Below are 13,428 nucleotides of genomic sequence, written 5' to 3'. Positions count from 1 at the left end.
ACAAGAAGCAAACATGTAGGGACTCACAAGCATGCAGGGTTGGGAGGCGAAACACAACAGAGGTATTAAATATGGGGACGGACCAATGTCATGTGGGTGAAGGTCACAGGGAAAGGAGTGGGAGAGCGAACAATGGACGAATACCGGGAACAGACCAAGGGGGAGGGGGTAGGTGAAGATCACGGAGAACGAACTGGAAGGACGAACAAAGGATGGGTGAAATGGGGACAGACCACGAGGGATTAACAAGGGTACAGACCAATGTGGGTGAAGATCGAAGGGAAAGAAGAAGAAGAACGAACAATGGACGGATTAAATATGGGACAGACCAAGGGGGATTAAAATAGGGGGGGGGGAACACCAGTGTAGGTGAAGATCACAGAGAATGGAATGGAAGGACGAACAAAGGATGGGTAAAATGGGGACATACCACGAGGGATGAATAAGGGGACAGACCAATGTGGGCGAAGATGAAAGGGAGTGTGATGGTGGGTAAGGGGGGGGGGGGGGCTTGGGGTTAGGGTTACATTACATTAACAAAACCTTGATAAGAAAAAGAAGGGGCTCGGAGACAAGAAGTAAGAATTTCAAATCCATGTGTTATTGACATCAAAGGTAACAGTAACACGCACCATGTCTTCCAAAATACACCCAGATGTGTTAACAACGATTATGTGTTATAACTAAATGTTATCATAATTTAATAAAACAAGTTGATTAATATAATCTAATATAAAGTGATTTTACATAATTTTTTTTAAATACATCTTAGAACTTTCCAATATTTACAATACTCTGGTAATTATTTATAATTAAATATCTCATATACATTTTTATAATTAAATATAGCTCTGAAATATTACAAGTAGTTATATACTTACATTAGTTATGATTCAAATTATTTATCAGTATCAACACAATTACTAGTCACAATATAACATACATCCAAACTACTTAAACATCGTTAAATCGATTCTGAAAAATATGGATAACCATATCTTTTCGAAGGGAAACCAACAACACACAGATAGCATCAATAAACTTTCATAATTTGGTTACAACATAATTATTTTAGATTTCCAGATTTTGTTCTACCTTGATTGAATTCTTGACCGTTTTAATTGAACTTGAACCAAAAACCATTCAATTTCAATATTATAGGCCTAGTATTCGTAGAACATATTCATTACGTCCCCAATCAAATTCCACCTATACTCATTCCATTTGGTGCGACAATTGGCCCAATATACACTTCCACCACAAGATACATGTTTACGATCCAAAGGGCGAGTATCTGCATTTCTATGTGCCACAATACTCCGTGTGTACTTCAAGAACTCTTCAAAAACAATAAGGACTACATGAGAAATGAAGATTTAGAATATGGTACAGCTTCTTTGCACACATTTTCCTAGCCGCATACAAAGCTCAATCTACACGGTGGTCAAAAAAGTTTACACATTTTCAGACGCAAATTTCTTGAAATTTGGGAGACACGTTAAAATTGTTTTCAGATATTCCTAAACTAAAGCATCTTCGTAGTATACATGTATGGAGAAAACGGCGCTGAAAATAAAGCCTAATATAAGAAATGGCGATGGTTTTAAGAAAGATAGTCAAAAACTAGTTTGTCCACACGAGATATGATAGTCAACATAATACATGTAGCACAACGTCAACGTGCACAAAAGAACAGCAAAATGAGATCTACATGACTGCCACAGAGTTGGACAAACTAGTTTTCGACCATTTTCTGTAAATGGCCGCTATTTCTTAACTTCAGCTTTATTTTCAACGCCGCTTTCACCAAACACCACCAAGATTGTGTAGCTTAGGAATACCTTTTAATTAATTTCAACGTGTGTCCCAAATTTTGAGAAATCTGCCTCTGAAACAGTGCAATTTGTTTTAGGCCACCCTGTATTATGTATGAAGGGGTGACTGTGTTTTTTCCCCCTATCACGTCAAAGATAATGTGTTACTTTTTGATATTGGCTCAAAACGTGTCAGGTCCACTGCTTTCTTTACCGCTCTTCGGGAAAAAAAAACAATTAGTAAGAAACAAAAAATAGAATATAGGCCAACAAAAAATGTAAATGAGACGAAAATATTCTAATTGATCCTAAAGAATTTTCCAAAATGGAAAAAACAAATCAAACAATGGAAGCCATGACAAAAGGAAAAAAAGTAGCAACCAAGAAGCATGATTCGACCGGAGATAAAAAATTCGATTGAAACCACAAAAAATAGACAATTCAATTATGCATGGTCAAGAACAATTGTTAGCAGGAACCCGAGTTAAAGGGTTAGTAATCTGATTACACTTAACAATATTATAACCAGTTATTTCTTGATTTTATCGTGGCCTAAAATGAACAGGGATATTATCAAATTGGCCGGGAACATTCTATACGTAAGACTTGCATACCATAAAAGCTGATCTAAAGCACTAACTTTTTACACTATTATTTCAAATATATGCAAACAGAAGAATGGCTGATCAACGTAGTCGCATTGTGTGAAACGTCATCAACCCTTCATGATGGAAAAGACAAAAGTCAGCACATGCTTACCAAAAAATATACAATCTAAGTAAATGACGAAGAATGAGTAAACAACTTGATCTAGTACGTGCTCTATCACATCGGACCCTGACCACTGTCTCTTTAATTTAATATTTTCCACATATAGAAATTGATAATTGACAATTAATACCATTATTGCGTTCCAAAGTGAACCCTTTAGCCTTGTAGTAATGGCCCAGAAACATCCACCATTTGTCACATATACATACGAATCTTGTTACAAAAATACTCTCTTTAAAAATCTTACATTAAAGCGTGCATACATTACGATAATTAAGTTTACAAACACGGTGAATTTAGTTCACAGAAGCACAAATATCGGCTCGAACCACAGTTCAAGTTCACCGAACAGAGCCTTTGAAGACGATCCTGTCTAACAGACAGAAACTTTTGTTAGGTCCGTATGTGTTATTATCCGTCATTTCGGTTCCGGCTGATTAAAGAGAGCGCCCTGTCTAAAGCTTTTCGCGGGCAATATTTCTCTTGCAAAAATCTTCATACAACCAAAAACTCAAGGAAATTCTGTTTGAATACAGAATAGGTATGGACCTTTTTCGCGAGGAAGCCATTTCTGATCGTGTTCCTTGAATCAATTGTATACATAGTAAACTGTTGAATTGGATGGTGCCATACTTTTTAAAGATTGGAGTCCGTGCCAAGCCTCACTTTAATTTTTTTTTTCAATGTGGCTTAAAACATTAGGGTATGCTTAATCACAATTTTGCTAACTATTCATCAGAGAGCAGACTGGTATTAATCTGTAATGAAATTTTATTTCATTGCTTTCATTTCCATTCGCATATTCCAAAAATGAAGAGTTTACCTCGCTTCAATTAAATACGGCCGATTCGTGAATAAAATCTATACCACAAGCAGAAACGGGCTAGCACTCAATACCATCGCATAAGCGTACTGCACAGCGCGCGAAGGAACTCAGTTACATGGTAATGCCTTCACGCCTACAAAACAAGAACTGATGTCAACATCTGGCGCCCTCTCTTTTATTTCTGTCAGGGTTGTAAGGGAAAATAAATCTTGAGTCCAAACCGGCTTCTCAGAACATAAACCGTCAATTTAAAGAGCGACTGAAGTCTATTTAAATTAGGAATTAAACCGTTTCATCAAACATACTTTTCTAAAATACAAATTTTACTCAAATTGTGTTTTCTGTGCTCTATGGTCTTTTTGACTGTGTAAAGAAAATCACCAGCGGCGACGATTTTTTTTGCACGAATGGAAAACGGCAATGATAGAAGGTCATCATGTCGAAGTAGTATTTTCTTTTCATTACAAATCATAATTATTTCAATGCATTTTTGTGGACCAACTCTTGGAAACTGAACCATTTCTCCGGTCGAAGCCCTATACGTACGCAGGCACGAGTAAGTTGATTGGTTAAAGTGACGTTTAAAGTGGACACCGCAAAAGAGTCCATTTTAAAGAGGGTGTGCAGCATTTTGGTCCAATCTGCTGACGCGTTCGCTTTGCTTGTGGTTGGAACTCTGGTTACCCCTACAGCGCCCTCTGTCGAGAGCATATCTTCATTAAAAAAATTATAAGCCTGTTCGTGCAGTTCAATAATTCCAAGGAACAGGTGTTATTTAAAAGCAGCAGTCTAAGATTTGTTTCCTCCCCCCCAAAAAAAGTAAGGGGGTATTGTTAAGATACACAAAGTCCGTCAGCTAAAACGTATTTTGCACATCTTATCCATACTACAGTACATATATGTATTACTATACTGTTGTCCACATGGATTGGATTATTTTTTTCAGACAGTTAAGATAGTTTTCGTGGTACGTGTTATTTATGATATTGGCAAGTTCTATTTTGCATTTAAATGTCAATTGATTCGTCATGCTTATAGCAGAGGAAGCACTAGAAGATTGGAGTAATCGTGTGTGGCCCAAATCAACTGATAAGAGAAATGGTCTCATTTTTTTTAAAAACTACAACAAACCGCAGTCTTGGGTGAACTGCCTTATTAAAGCTTGGTCCTTTTTTTTATTCTCGATAACATCGGTAGTTGTACAATGTACTTGAATCTAACTCCCTTCAACAAACTTTTTGGTGGAAGTCTCACTAATGACGAGGCTGCCACCGCCACAATGTTCCTAACGTCAATCCTGCAGTGTGTGCCACATGGCCACGGGCTTCCTCGGGGACTGGGTCATGTCGTTCCAGTGGGTCTTGCCGAGTCCTGAGCACATTCCCCCCACCAGGACCACCCCCATCTTCCCGCTCTGGCCCAGAAGATCGTAGTCCACCACCATTACCTGTCGGGGAATAGAACAATCGGTGTATCAAATAGGCCATGTGTTTATCTCTGGCTTCGTTCTTTTTTTTTGGGGGGGGGGGCTAAACAAATTTGTGGTCCCCCAAAAAGTGGGTCAAAAAAATTACGGCAAGGGGTTCGGGGCCCGCTTAAGGGCCCCGAATTAAGGGCAATTTCTGACCACTTTAACCAAGTTTTTTAGGAAAAGATGGTGGGTACGCAGTGCCTGCTTTTATTGCGACGTCACTTAAAAAATAAAATAAAATTGGGTTCGATATTTTTTTTTGGGGGGGGGCGTTCCCCCGTTGGCCCCCTGGATCCGCCCTTGTAAGCAAACAGCCTCAGGGAGGAAGAATATCAGTGGTTTTAGTTTCCTTTTATGCAACGATACAATACCTCTAAGCAGCAGGTTTTCAGAGCAGAGGCCGGCACATTAAAGATGATCGCTTCGTTCCACACCGGATCACAGGTGTTCTTTTTGACCGTGGTTTTCTTCTTTTTGATTCTTTTCCCTCCTTGTATAAGAGTTACCTTGACGAACGGATCTAAAATGTCAAACAAAACAAAGAAAAATCTATTGGTTGGTCGTTTAATAATTACTGCTGTACACAGTTTTCAGATGGTTTCAGATGGTTTCAGAATGTTTGTGGAATATCAAAACAGAATCACAGTTTTTTTTCTCGCTCTGTCTGTTTCATAATTGGGGGCGCTGTTCAGAGAAAGCGGACCCTGTCAAGTTATCGTCACGCGAAGCCTTTGCGTTCAGCGAGCTGTACGTTGTTGGAAAAATAGAATGACTCTCCATTCATATAGGCAGCGCCCTCTGCTGCCTTGATTCACATCAGCAGTTTAAACGACTAGACCAAGCAAATAAGACGCCAAGCGAATCTAGGGCCACGTTTTGGCGCTGTGACCGAAAAACATGTTTCTGGCTAGGGGCCGTTTTGGTGCTTCGGTTACACTGAAATGACATCATTGTTCTGACCAAATTTGAACCGAGACTTCACTTACGTTTCAAGATGGCGGAAAGGTAAACAAGTTTTAGCAGACAACGTTACTTTTTTAGCCCAAAAGGGATTCAAACAGTGGGTTTGTACAGTCGGTTGGGTAAAGTTGATGCACTATTACTCTGCCGAGGGAAAATACTGGAAACTGCATGCCCGACTTTTGCTTGTTAATCGTGCATAATTCACAAAAAAACATTCGTCTTCCCATGGTGGTCATGATGGTCTGCTCACCGCCATGTTTGTTTACAAAGTGACGTCACGTTCAACTTTATTTCGCGGTGCATTGGAAACGTGTTTCACGTCATGGCTGTGACGTCAGATGCATGATCCAGGTCAAGGGCCGCCAAAACGCGGCCCTGCTAATAAACACAAACGAATTTTGCCTAATTTTTGAGCGAGTGAGGGCGCTAAATCCCGGACTTCGAAGCAATGCAGTGACTTGACTAAAAAAAAAAAAAAAAAAATTGTAAAAATATAATTTTTGGCAATAGCAATTAAAACTTACGTTATTAAATTCGATTCACATCTGTCTACATTACCCAAAATGGTGTTCTTTACAGACACTTTGCTCAAGACCTTTAGAATGGCATCCTCAAGACCAAACAAAAAGCGACAGTTTTCCTTATTTCGCTTAATAGTCTCCAATGCACAAGAAGCTTACCGAAAGAGTTGGGTTTTTGTTATATCTCAGTCAACTTACCAGCGCTACCACTGATGTCCATAGTTTTCAAATTCCGCGCCTTCATGAGGACGATGGTTAAGCGTTCTGCAGTCGGCAGGTAACTGATGGAGAACAGAAGGTCTCCCAAACTACCGTGCCTCTGGAATAAGAGACATAAACATAATCGCAAATGAACATACACGAAGGAATTGTCGACTTCAGAGTTAATCAAAAATAAATATCAGTACTCAAATTTGATAAGGAACATTAAGGACCCTTTTACATTTTACTGCCAGACCGGACGTGTGCAGTTGAGATACAATGTTGCACTGCACTGAGGGATATAGTTCGCGCTGCATGAAATCATTTTCTTATCGCATGTCCCACAATGCAATGCACCGTACTCCTTCATCGCACACTTCCGGTCTATCCGTAAAAGCATCTATAATTTTGTCATTTATATACACCTGGGCTCCGTCACACCAGGTCACAATCACCATAAAAGCTCATCATATAACCTCGTAATCTACTGTGTAGATTACGCACCAGTGATGCAACCAACATCGGTCTAAAAAGCTGGTTCCAAATAGTCGACAAGCGTGCGTCGGATGAAGGTATAATGTCGAGCTATGATTAACCAGAACACAGGATTAACCAGAACACAGGTTTAGGCATAATCTGTTTGTCTATGCTTACCAAAAGGTGCGAATACGGCCTTTGGAAATATCATTAAGCAAAGGTTATCATGCATGTATGCATAACACAAAATGTGAGTTGGTTTATACCGCCTGAGGGTCCTCTAGATCGCTCCAGACGTCTACTTCTCGAGACACGTCTATGTCTCCCAGGGGAATGGTGATTTCACCGATGGCGTCGTGTCTGGAGAACTTGTCAAAATCGAAGACGTTCATCCGAAGCGTCTTGGTGTGCGTCTCCTCGAACGTCATGGGGAATTTGAACCTCTCGTTGAAAGTTGGATTCAGAGTTTTCCTCTAAAAAAACAAAACAAAGTAAGGAGGGAATTAATATCGAATGTCTGCTGTTTGTTTTGAGCGTTTCGACATAAGATGGACCGTCCTGTGGAATCCGTGCAGGACTTAACGCGTGCGCGCACCCATGCTGGTACGGGGAACTTGCGGCTCGGAAAATTATACCGTTCTGTGTGGTTATTTACACTCGGGAATTCAGGGGGAAGGGGCAAACGCCCCCGAGCGAAAAACTTACAGTTGCGACGACGCCCTTTTATATAGGTCTGAAAACTACCAACGTCAGTACTATAATGCGTTCAATATGCTCCCGGGTCTGACGCCACAAAGGAAGACCGCCCCTCCACCCTGGCAAATGCATAAATCCGCCGGTGGTTTATCGGCAAAACCATCGGTAATCACGCGTACAAATGGTGAGATGCATGGATCTCGTTAAATAAGCGAACACATTAATGATGTGACCGGTAAGATATTCCAATCCACACAGCCTACGTCTCCAATACTCACACTGTCATGTTCCCATCATGAGCAGCATCTTGGCACGTGAGACGAACGCATCTCACTTCGGACGCACGACAGTAAGACGCAGAGTCCATATCGATCACAGGATTTGTTTATTTGTCTATCTGTTTGTTTGCTTGTTTGTTTTATGGCTGAAGGCTGCTTATGCACGAAGTCCCCAAGTGGGGTCGAAACAGGAAAACGATTGGGATGATAAATAAGTGGGGCCAAATATTTCGTACGGATTGGCAAGGCATTTCATCTTGGTAGAGTTAATGTAGTAAAACTGGAAAAATAAAACATTTTGCCATTGCGAATACCCAGCAGAATTGTTGAACAAACACGGCCTTGTTGATTTAAAAAGCCAGCATGGAGAAATGCATGGAGAAGTTGGCTCATTAATTTTTATCGAAGCCGATCACTGTTTATGTCTATGTTAAAACGTACAGTACAATATCATGCCCTAGCTTGTGTTTGTTGGCGTTCGGGAAAATTGGCCAACTGGTATAAATTATTAGTTCAAGGACAACATGATACACAAATACGTCTGTCTCAGTTATTCTCCAACTCTGTTTTGTCTTTTGATGAATACTCAAATAGAGACACAACAATGAGAAAAAAATCGACAGGACTTGAGAAATGGACAAAAGCATTAACATCCATGAACAAAGAATAATCCCAGATAAAGTCAAGCAAACAAAATCTCAGAAACCGACGGACAGACAGAATAGAATGCAAAACAAAGAATCCATTGTACCTGCACGTTTGACTGCTTGATTCGTTTGTCACGGTCAGGTTCCAAGGAAAGTTTGACGTACGGATCACTCGTTCCGCCGAAATCCATCGCGGGAAGATTCTCAGCTAAATGGAAAAAAAAAACAATACAACCGAGAAGACTCACGAATTAATTGTTGTTTTAAAGAATGAACTGATGTAACATTTTGAAGTTAATGAGTCTCGCTTTGCTCCTGAAGCTTTTCAAGGCATATGCCGTTTCTTCCTCTGATAGCTTTCGTACTAATTATTTGGACTTCCTCGCTTGTTTATTAAATGCCGTCCACCATGTTATGTCTACAAGTGTCTTTTTAGATCAAAACTTGTTTGTCTCGTGAAAAAAATTCTTTACCTTCAATCAGCCGGACAACGAAATCTGAGGTGTTGAAATCGTACTTGAGCTTGACGTGCAACCGTCCGCGGTTACATTTCTTCTTGGCCGTATCGACCTGTTCCTTCAGCACCAACACCTCGTTGGTCCGGGCGTACAGCTCGGGCTGCACCGCCCCGATGTCCGACTCGAAGGAACCGCCAATGCTGGACTCGCTGGTCAGGCTACGCCGGTCGGCCTCGCTGCTGGCCGCCGTACCCACCAGCGATTGCCGCGAGTGGGAGATCTGGCTCCGGAGGTCCGGACGGGACGAGCCCAGGGGCGTCTGGCCCTGCACGGTCACCACGCCTGGCTGGACGGGAACCTTCTCCGATGGGATGTAAAACTCCTACAAGTTGAAGAGGATATCGTAACAGTTTATTTATTACATTTCTTTACCCAGGGTATGCCCAAACAGTTTAAAATAAAACTGGTCTCCATTGGGGCCCTGCATACACACTACAAATGACCACAAACGTGTACAAATACAATACATTACAAATACAATACAAAACAATGAAGTAAAAAAAACCATATGGATTACTGCATGATTGTAAAGCAACCATTATAAACATTGTACAACTATTACAAAGAAACATGTACAGTTTGAAAGGACATCGCTAACAGATTTTCCTAAAGGCCCAAGGTGAATTAGCCTAAGTAAACACCAAGAATTTGGACATTTTCAAATTATATTTCAACATTCGCTGATTACGGAAAAACTTTTTGTGAGAAAAACAGGAACATTCCCATCCGGCTCCTCATTATTACGGCAGGCAAGTTTGTTTAATCCGTGAGTCAGCACAGATTTAGATTTGTATAATCAGTGAAGGCAGCGACAAAAAAAATACTCACATAAATGCAGAAATATTACTGACTGAATGTTTAACGTGGTTCAGATTTGAATGAGGTTAGAGAAGTTATGGTTCTCAACGGTAAATGCAATTTATTCCATATGATTGTACCCAGTTACAGCAAATCTTGAGGCATAACATCTATTTTTTCGTAAGGAATCTTCAGTTAAACAGAGTGACGAAAGAGCGCCCTCTAGCTGATAGTCAGAGGGAGTGAATTTCCCCTTCTCTAGACGTGTTGCTTAAGTAACACTCGAGGTGTCGCAAGGGAATATCCCCGACATTTTCCCGTTGTTACAATATTTTTGTTTAATTTGTCTTATTCTGATCGTCCTAAGGAAATGAATTATCCCAGAATGAATAGGGGCACATATTGCAATTTGAAGGGAAAAAATATTATTTTATGTCCAAATACAGGGTGTCCTAAAAAGTTATGGAAGCAGATATCCTTGAGTTTCTCAAACAACTTAACATGGGTATTTCATCTTGATGGAGCATATTAATTATACTCTTGTGAATAATCGGTCAAACTACCATGGAAATCCGTTCATGCAAACCAGAGATGTAACAGATTGTACAAGGCTGTGGGATTTCCACCCATTCCAATGGGATTTACACAGTTAGTGATATCAGTGCGTCAGATTGTCATGGGCCTTTCACTCCGATGTAGTTAACTGTGTATATATCTCATCCCATTGGAACGGGTGAAAAACCCATAGCCTTTTATAATCTGTTAGATGTCTGGTTCGCATGAACGGATATCCATGGCATGTTTACTGAATATGTATACACAAGAGTGTGATTAATATGCTCCATCATTTTTGAGAAATTAAAGGATATCTGCTTGCACAGCTTTTTTTGGGGGACACTCTGTAGATAATTTAACTAGAGGTCATAACACTCGCAACGCAATTTTTCAAATCATGTATTTACATGTAAATGCCATAATTAGCAGTAATTTTAGTAAAATATTTAAATCAAAAGAAGCAAAGCAAAGCAACTCCAATTTGTAAATAGTGAGCATGACGATAAGGCCAAAACAAAAATAAGTCGGTCTCTGGTCAGCGCGCGCGTCGATTTTAATCATGCGCGTCAATTTTTTTCCCAAAATGTTCCGTGGTAGCTCCAACAGCGCCCTCTATTGCCGCACCTCCTCATTTTTTTTTACCAAAGAGCACCAAGGCATGGGAAATTGCACCAAGGCAAATGATCGAGAGCACCAAGGCAAATTATGGAGGACACCAATGTACATGAGGACACCATAAAAGCAAAATAGTACCCCACCTTGTCTGTACAATCCAAGCTTGAAGAAAAAAAAAAGAAAAAAAAAATACAAACAAAAGCCGCGTCGTCGCGTCAATTCCGGAACTTTGGTCTGACCAGAGACCGATTATTTTTTTTTTGGCTTAACATCAGATCAAAGAAATAGTGCGTCTTTCCAATTATATTCGCATTTAATAAGAATAAAAATGCTGTAAGGAGATGTAAAAAAAGAAAGATTGATGTGTCTTCAGAAAACGAGGCAACTAGCTTTGCGGGGAAAATAATCTCTTAGGTACCAGGGTTCTGGAGATAGAAACTATTTTTATCTCGTCGTATTTCAATTCAATCTCTGCACAATTAATCATTGGCATGTTATTCCTATCGGGCACGGCCGCTGAGAACTTCGTCGGCGTTTGGAGGCAAATTAATCCGAAAAGCACAAATGGGCGACGAAAAAACATACAAAGACAAGGGAAGGGCCACGGAGCTTTAAAATAAATGAAATTTCTACTGGCTGTTTCATTGCCAGCGGGGATAAAGATGAAAGCTTGTTGTTTCGAAGGCTTCTCTCTTTTCGATTAAAAAAAAGGCACAACCATTACATCTATTTTTTTTTTAATGATATTTATCTTTGTTAAAGGCACGTAGGAACATTGGTGGTTGCCCAGGAACAAATCTACTGAAAAACCGCGCACAAAGAGTGAAAAAGAGGTGGTACATCTCCTGAAACGATTTCGTTCGGAAGAAAACAATGGTCATTGAAGGAAGTTTTGAAAGAGTGAGCGCGTGTCACAATGTGTGCTTGTGTAGATTTGAAGATTCACGTTTAATACCGCAGGGAGTACCCACCCACTTAGACCACAGCGCCACAACAAACCAATTTCGCTCTTACCCAACGCCCTAAAACAGGGTGCTGGGAAGGGATAATCTCTTTCAAACAATTTTGTAAAGAAAGAATAGCCATCGCGAAGCATTAGTGGGCGGCTTACTCTCCCTATCAATGCACGTACATTCTGTGCGCACGTGTCATGCGCAGGCAGAAGTGTTGACCCCTGTTACTGTTCGAACCAATTCTATCCAATTGGGGGCTCGGAAGAGTTACGTCATGCATCCCTAAGAAATCAGCCCTTCCAACCGCCCTATGGGCGGTGAGTACGAGCGAACAACTGAGAGAGAATCTTGTCCCGAGTGCTGATTGTTTTACGGATTGTGCACGAGAGGGCGCGATTCAAAAACGAAAACGGAAGTCACTTTCGAGACAAAACAAAATGTGCAAATATTTTCCCTGTTTCTCAAAATATACATATTATATACATATACATATTAGTTGTTATGCAACCCACTGAAGATTTGAGCTATTATGTTGGTAGCTCGGAATTTTGAAGGAAAAAGAATTCAGCGTTCGGAGAACTGTGTATTGTCACAAAAACCAGGCGTTTTTGCATCTGCCTCTGGCAAGTTGAATGGGTTCTTACAAACCTACGTCACAATGAAGCAGAAGTCTTTGTTTTGCAAGTACAGCCTCGCTTTTGTTTCAAAATGGCGGATACCTCAAACTCGTACGGGGACCTTGTGTTGGACCGTTACATCTCAATGTTTACGTCACAATGAAGCAGAAGTCTTTGTTTTGCAAGTACAGCCTCGCTTTTGTTTCAAAATGGCGGATACCTCAAACTCGTACGGGGACCTTGTGTTGGACCGCTACATCTCAATGTTTACCTGAGTTGGTTTGGCCATGGCCACACTCTTCTGGGCTTCGTGGTCTTTGTGTTTCTTCTTGCAGCTGGCGCAGCAGTTGGTGTACTTGTACAAGATCATGGGCACCACGACCATCAGGGCTGCACCGGCCCCACACACCACGCCGATCACCAAGACAGCCACCATGGTGTCTCGTTACTCAAACTGCAAAGGAAGGACAAATCGGCGGTGAATAAACAATTCATCTGTTTGAACGGACTTTAAGAGAGTTTAGCATCTCCCCACAGTATAAGCAATTTCAATTTAAGCGGTTTGGGTTCTGGCTGTTCCTTTACATCTACACAACAAAAAAAGCATCGAAGACCCCGGTATTGGTACTAATTTATAATGTCCCTGCACAGCCTTTTCTTACGAAGAAGCTGCAGCGTTTTGCAATTTGTGACACCCGTGTCATTGC

The 13,428-nt window shown here is 40.7% G+C and overlaps 1 protein-coding gene across 1 annotated transcript; it reads right to left on the bottom strand.

The window, feature by feature from the left end:
- Nucleotides 1-579: 579 nt before the first annotated feature.
- LOC119735933 (synaptotagmin-5-like) lies at nt 580-13,174 on the bottom strand. Its single transcript, XM_038209889.1, has 7 exons — nt 12,993-13,174; nt 9,139-9,505; nt 8,770-8,873; nt 7,311-7,517; nt 6,565-6,685; nt 5,254-5,402; nt 580-4,858 (listed from the first exon to the last, which is right to left on the bottom strand). Exons 1-7 carry the CDS (start codon nt 13,155-13,157, stop codon nt 4,703-4,705), a joined length of 1,269 nt encoding a protein of 422 aa, XP_038065817.1. The 5' UTR covers nt 13,158-13,174; the 3' UTR covers nt 580-4,702.
- Between the last annotated feature and the right edge of the window lie 254 nt (nt 13,175-13,428).

Source organism: Patiria miniata, unplaced genomic scaffold (genome assembly GCF_015706575.1).
Source record: "Patiria miniata isolate m_02_andy unplaced genomic scaffold, ASM1570657v1 HiC_scaffold_29, whole genome shotgun sequence".
Classification (NCBI taxonomy): Eukaryota; Metazoa; Echinodermata; class Asteroidea; order Valvatida; family Asterinidae; genus Patiria; species Patiria miniata.
Note: the sequence above shows the minus strand (reverse complement) of the source record. Positions and strands in the feature narration are given on the sequence as shown.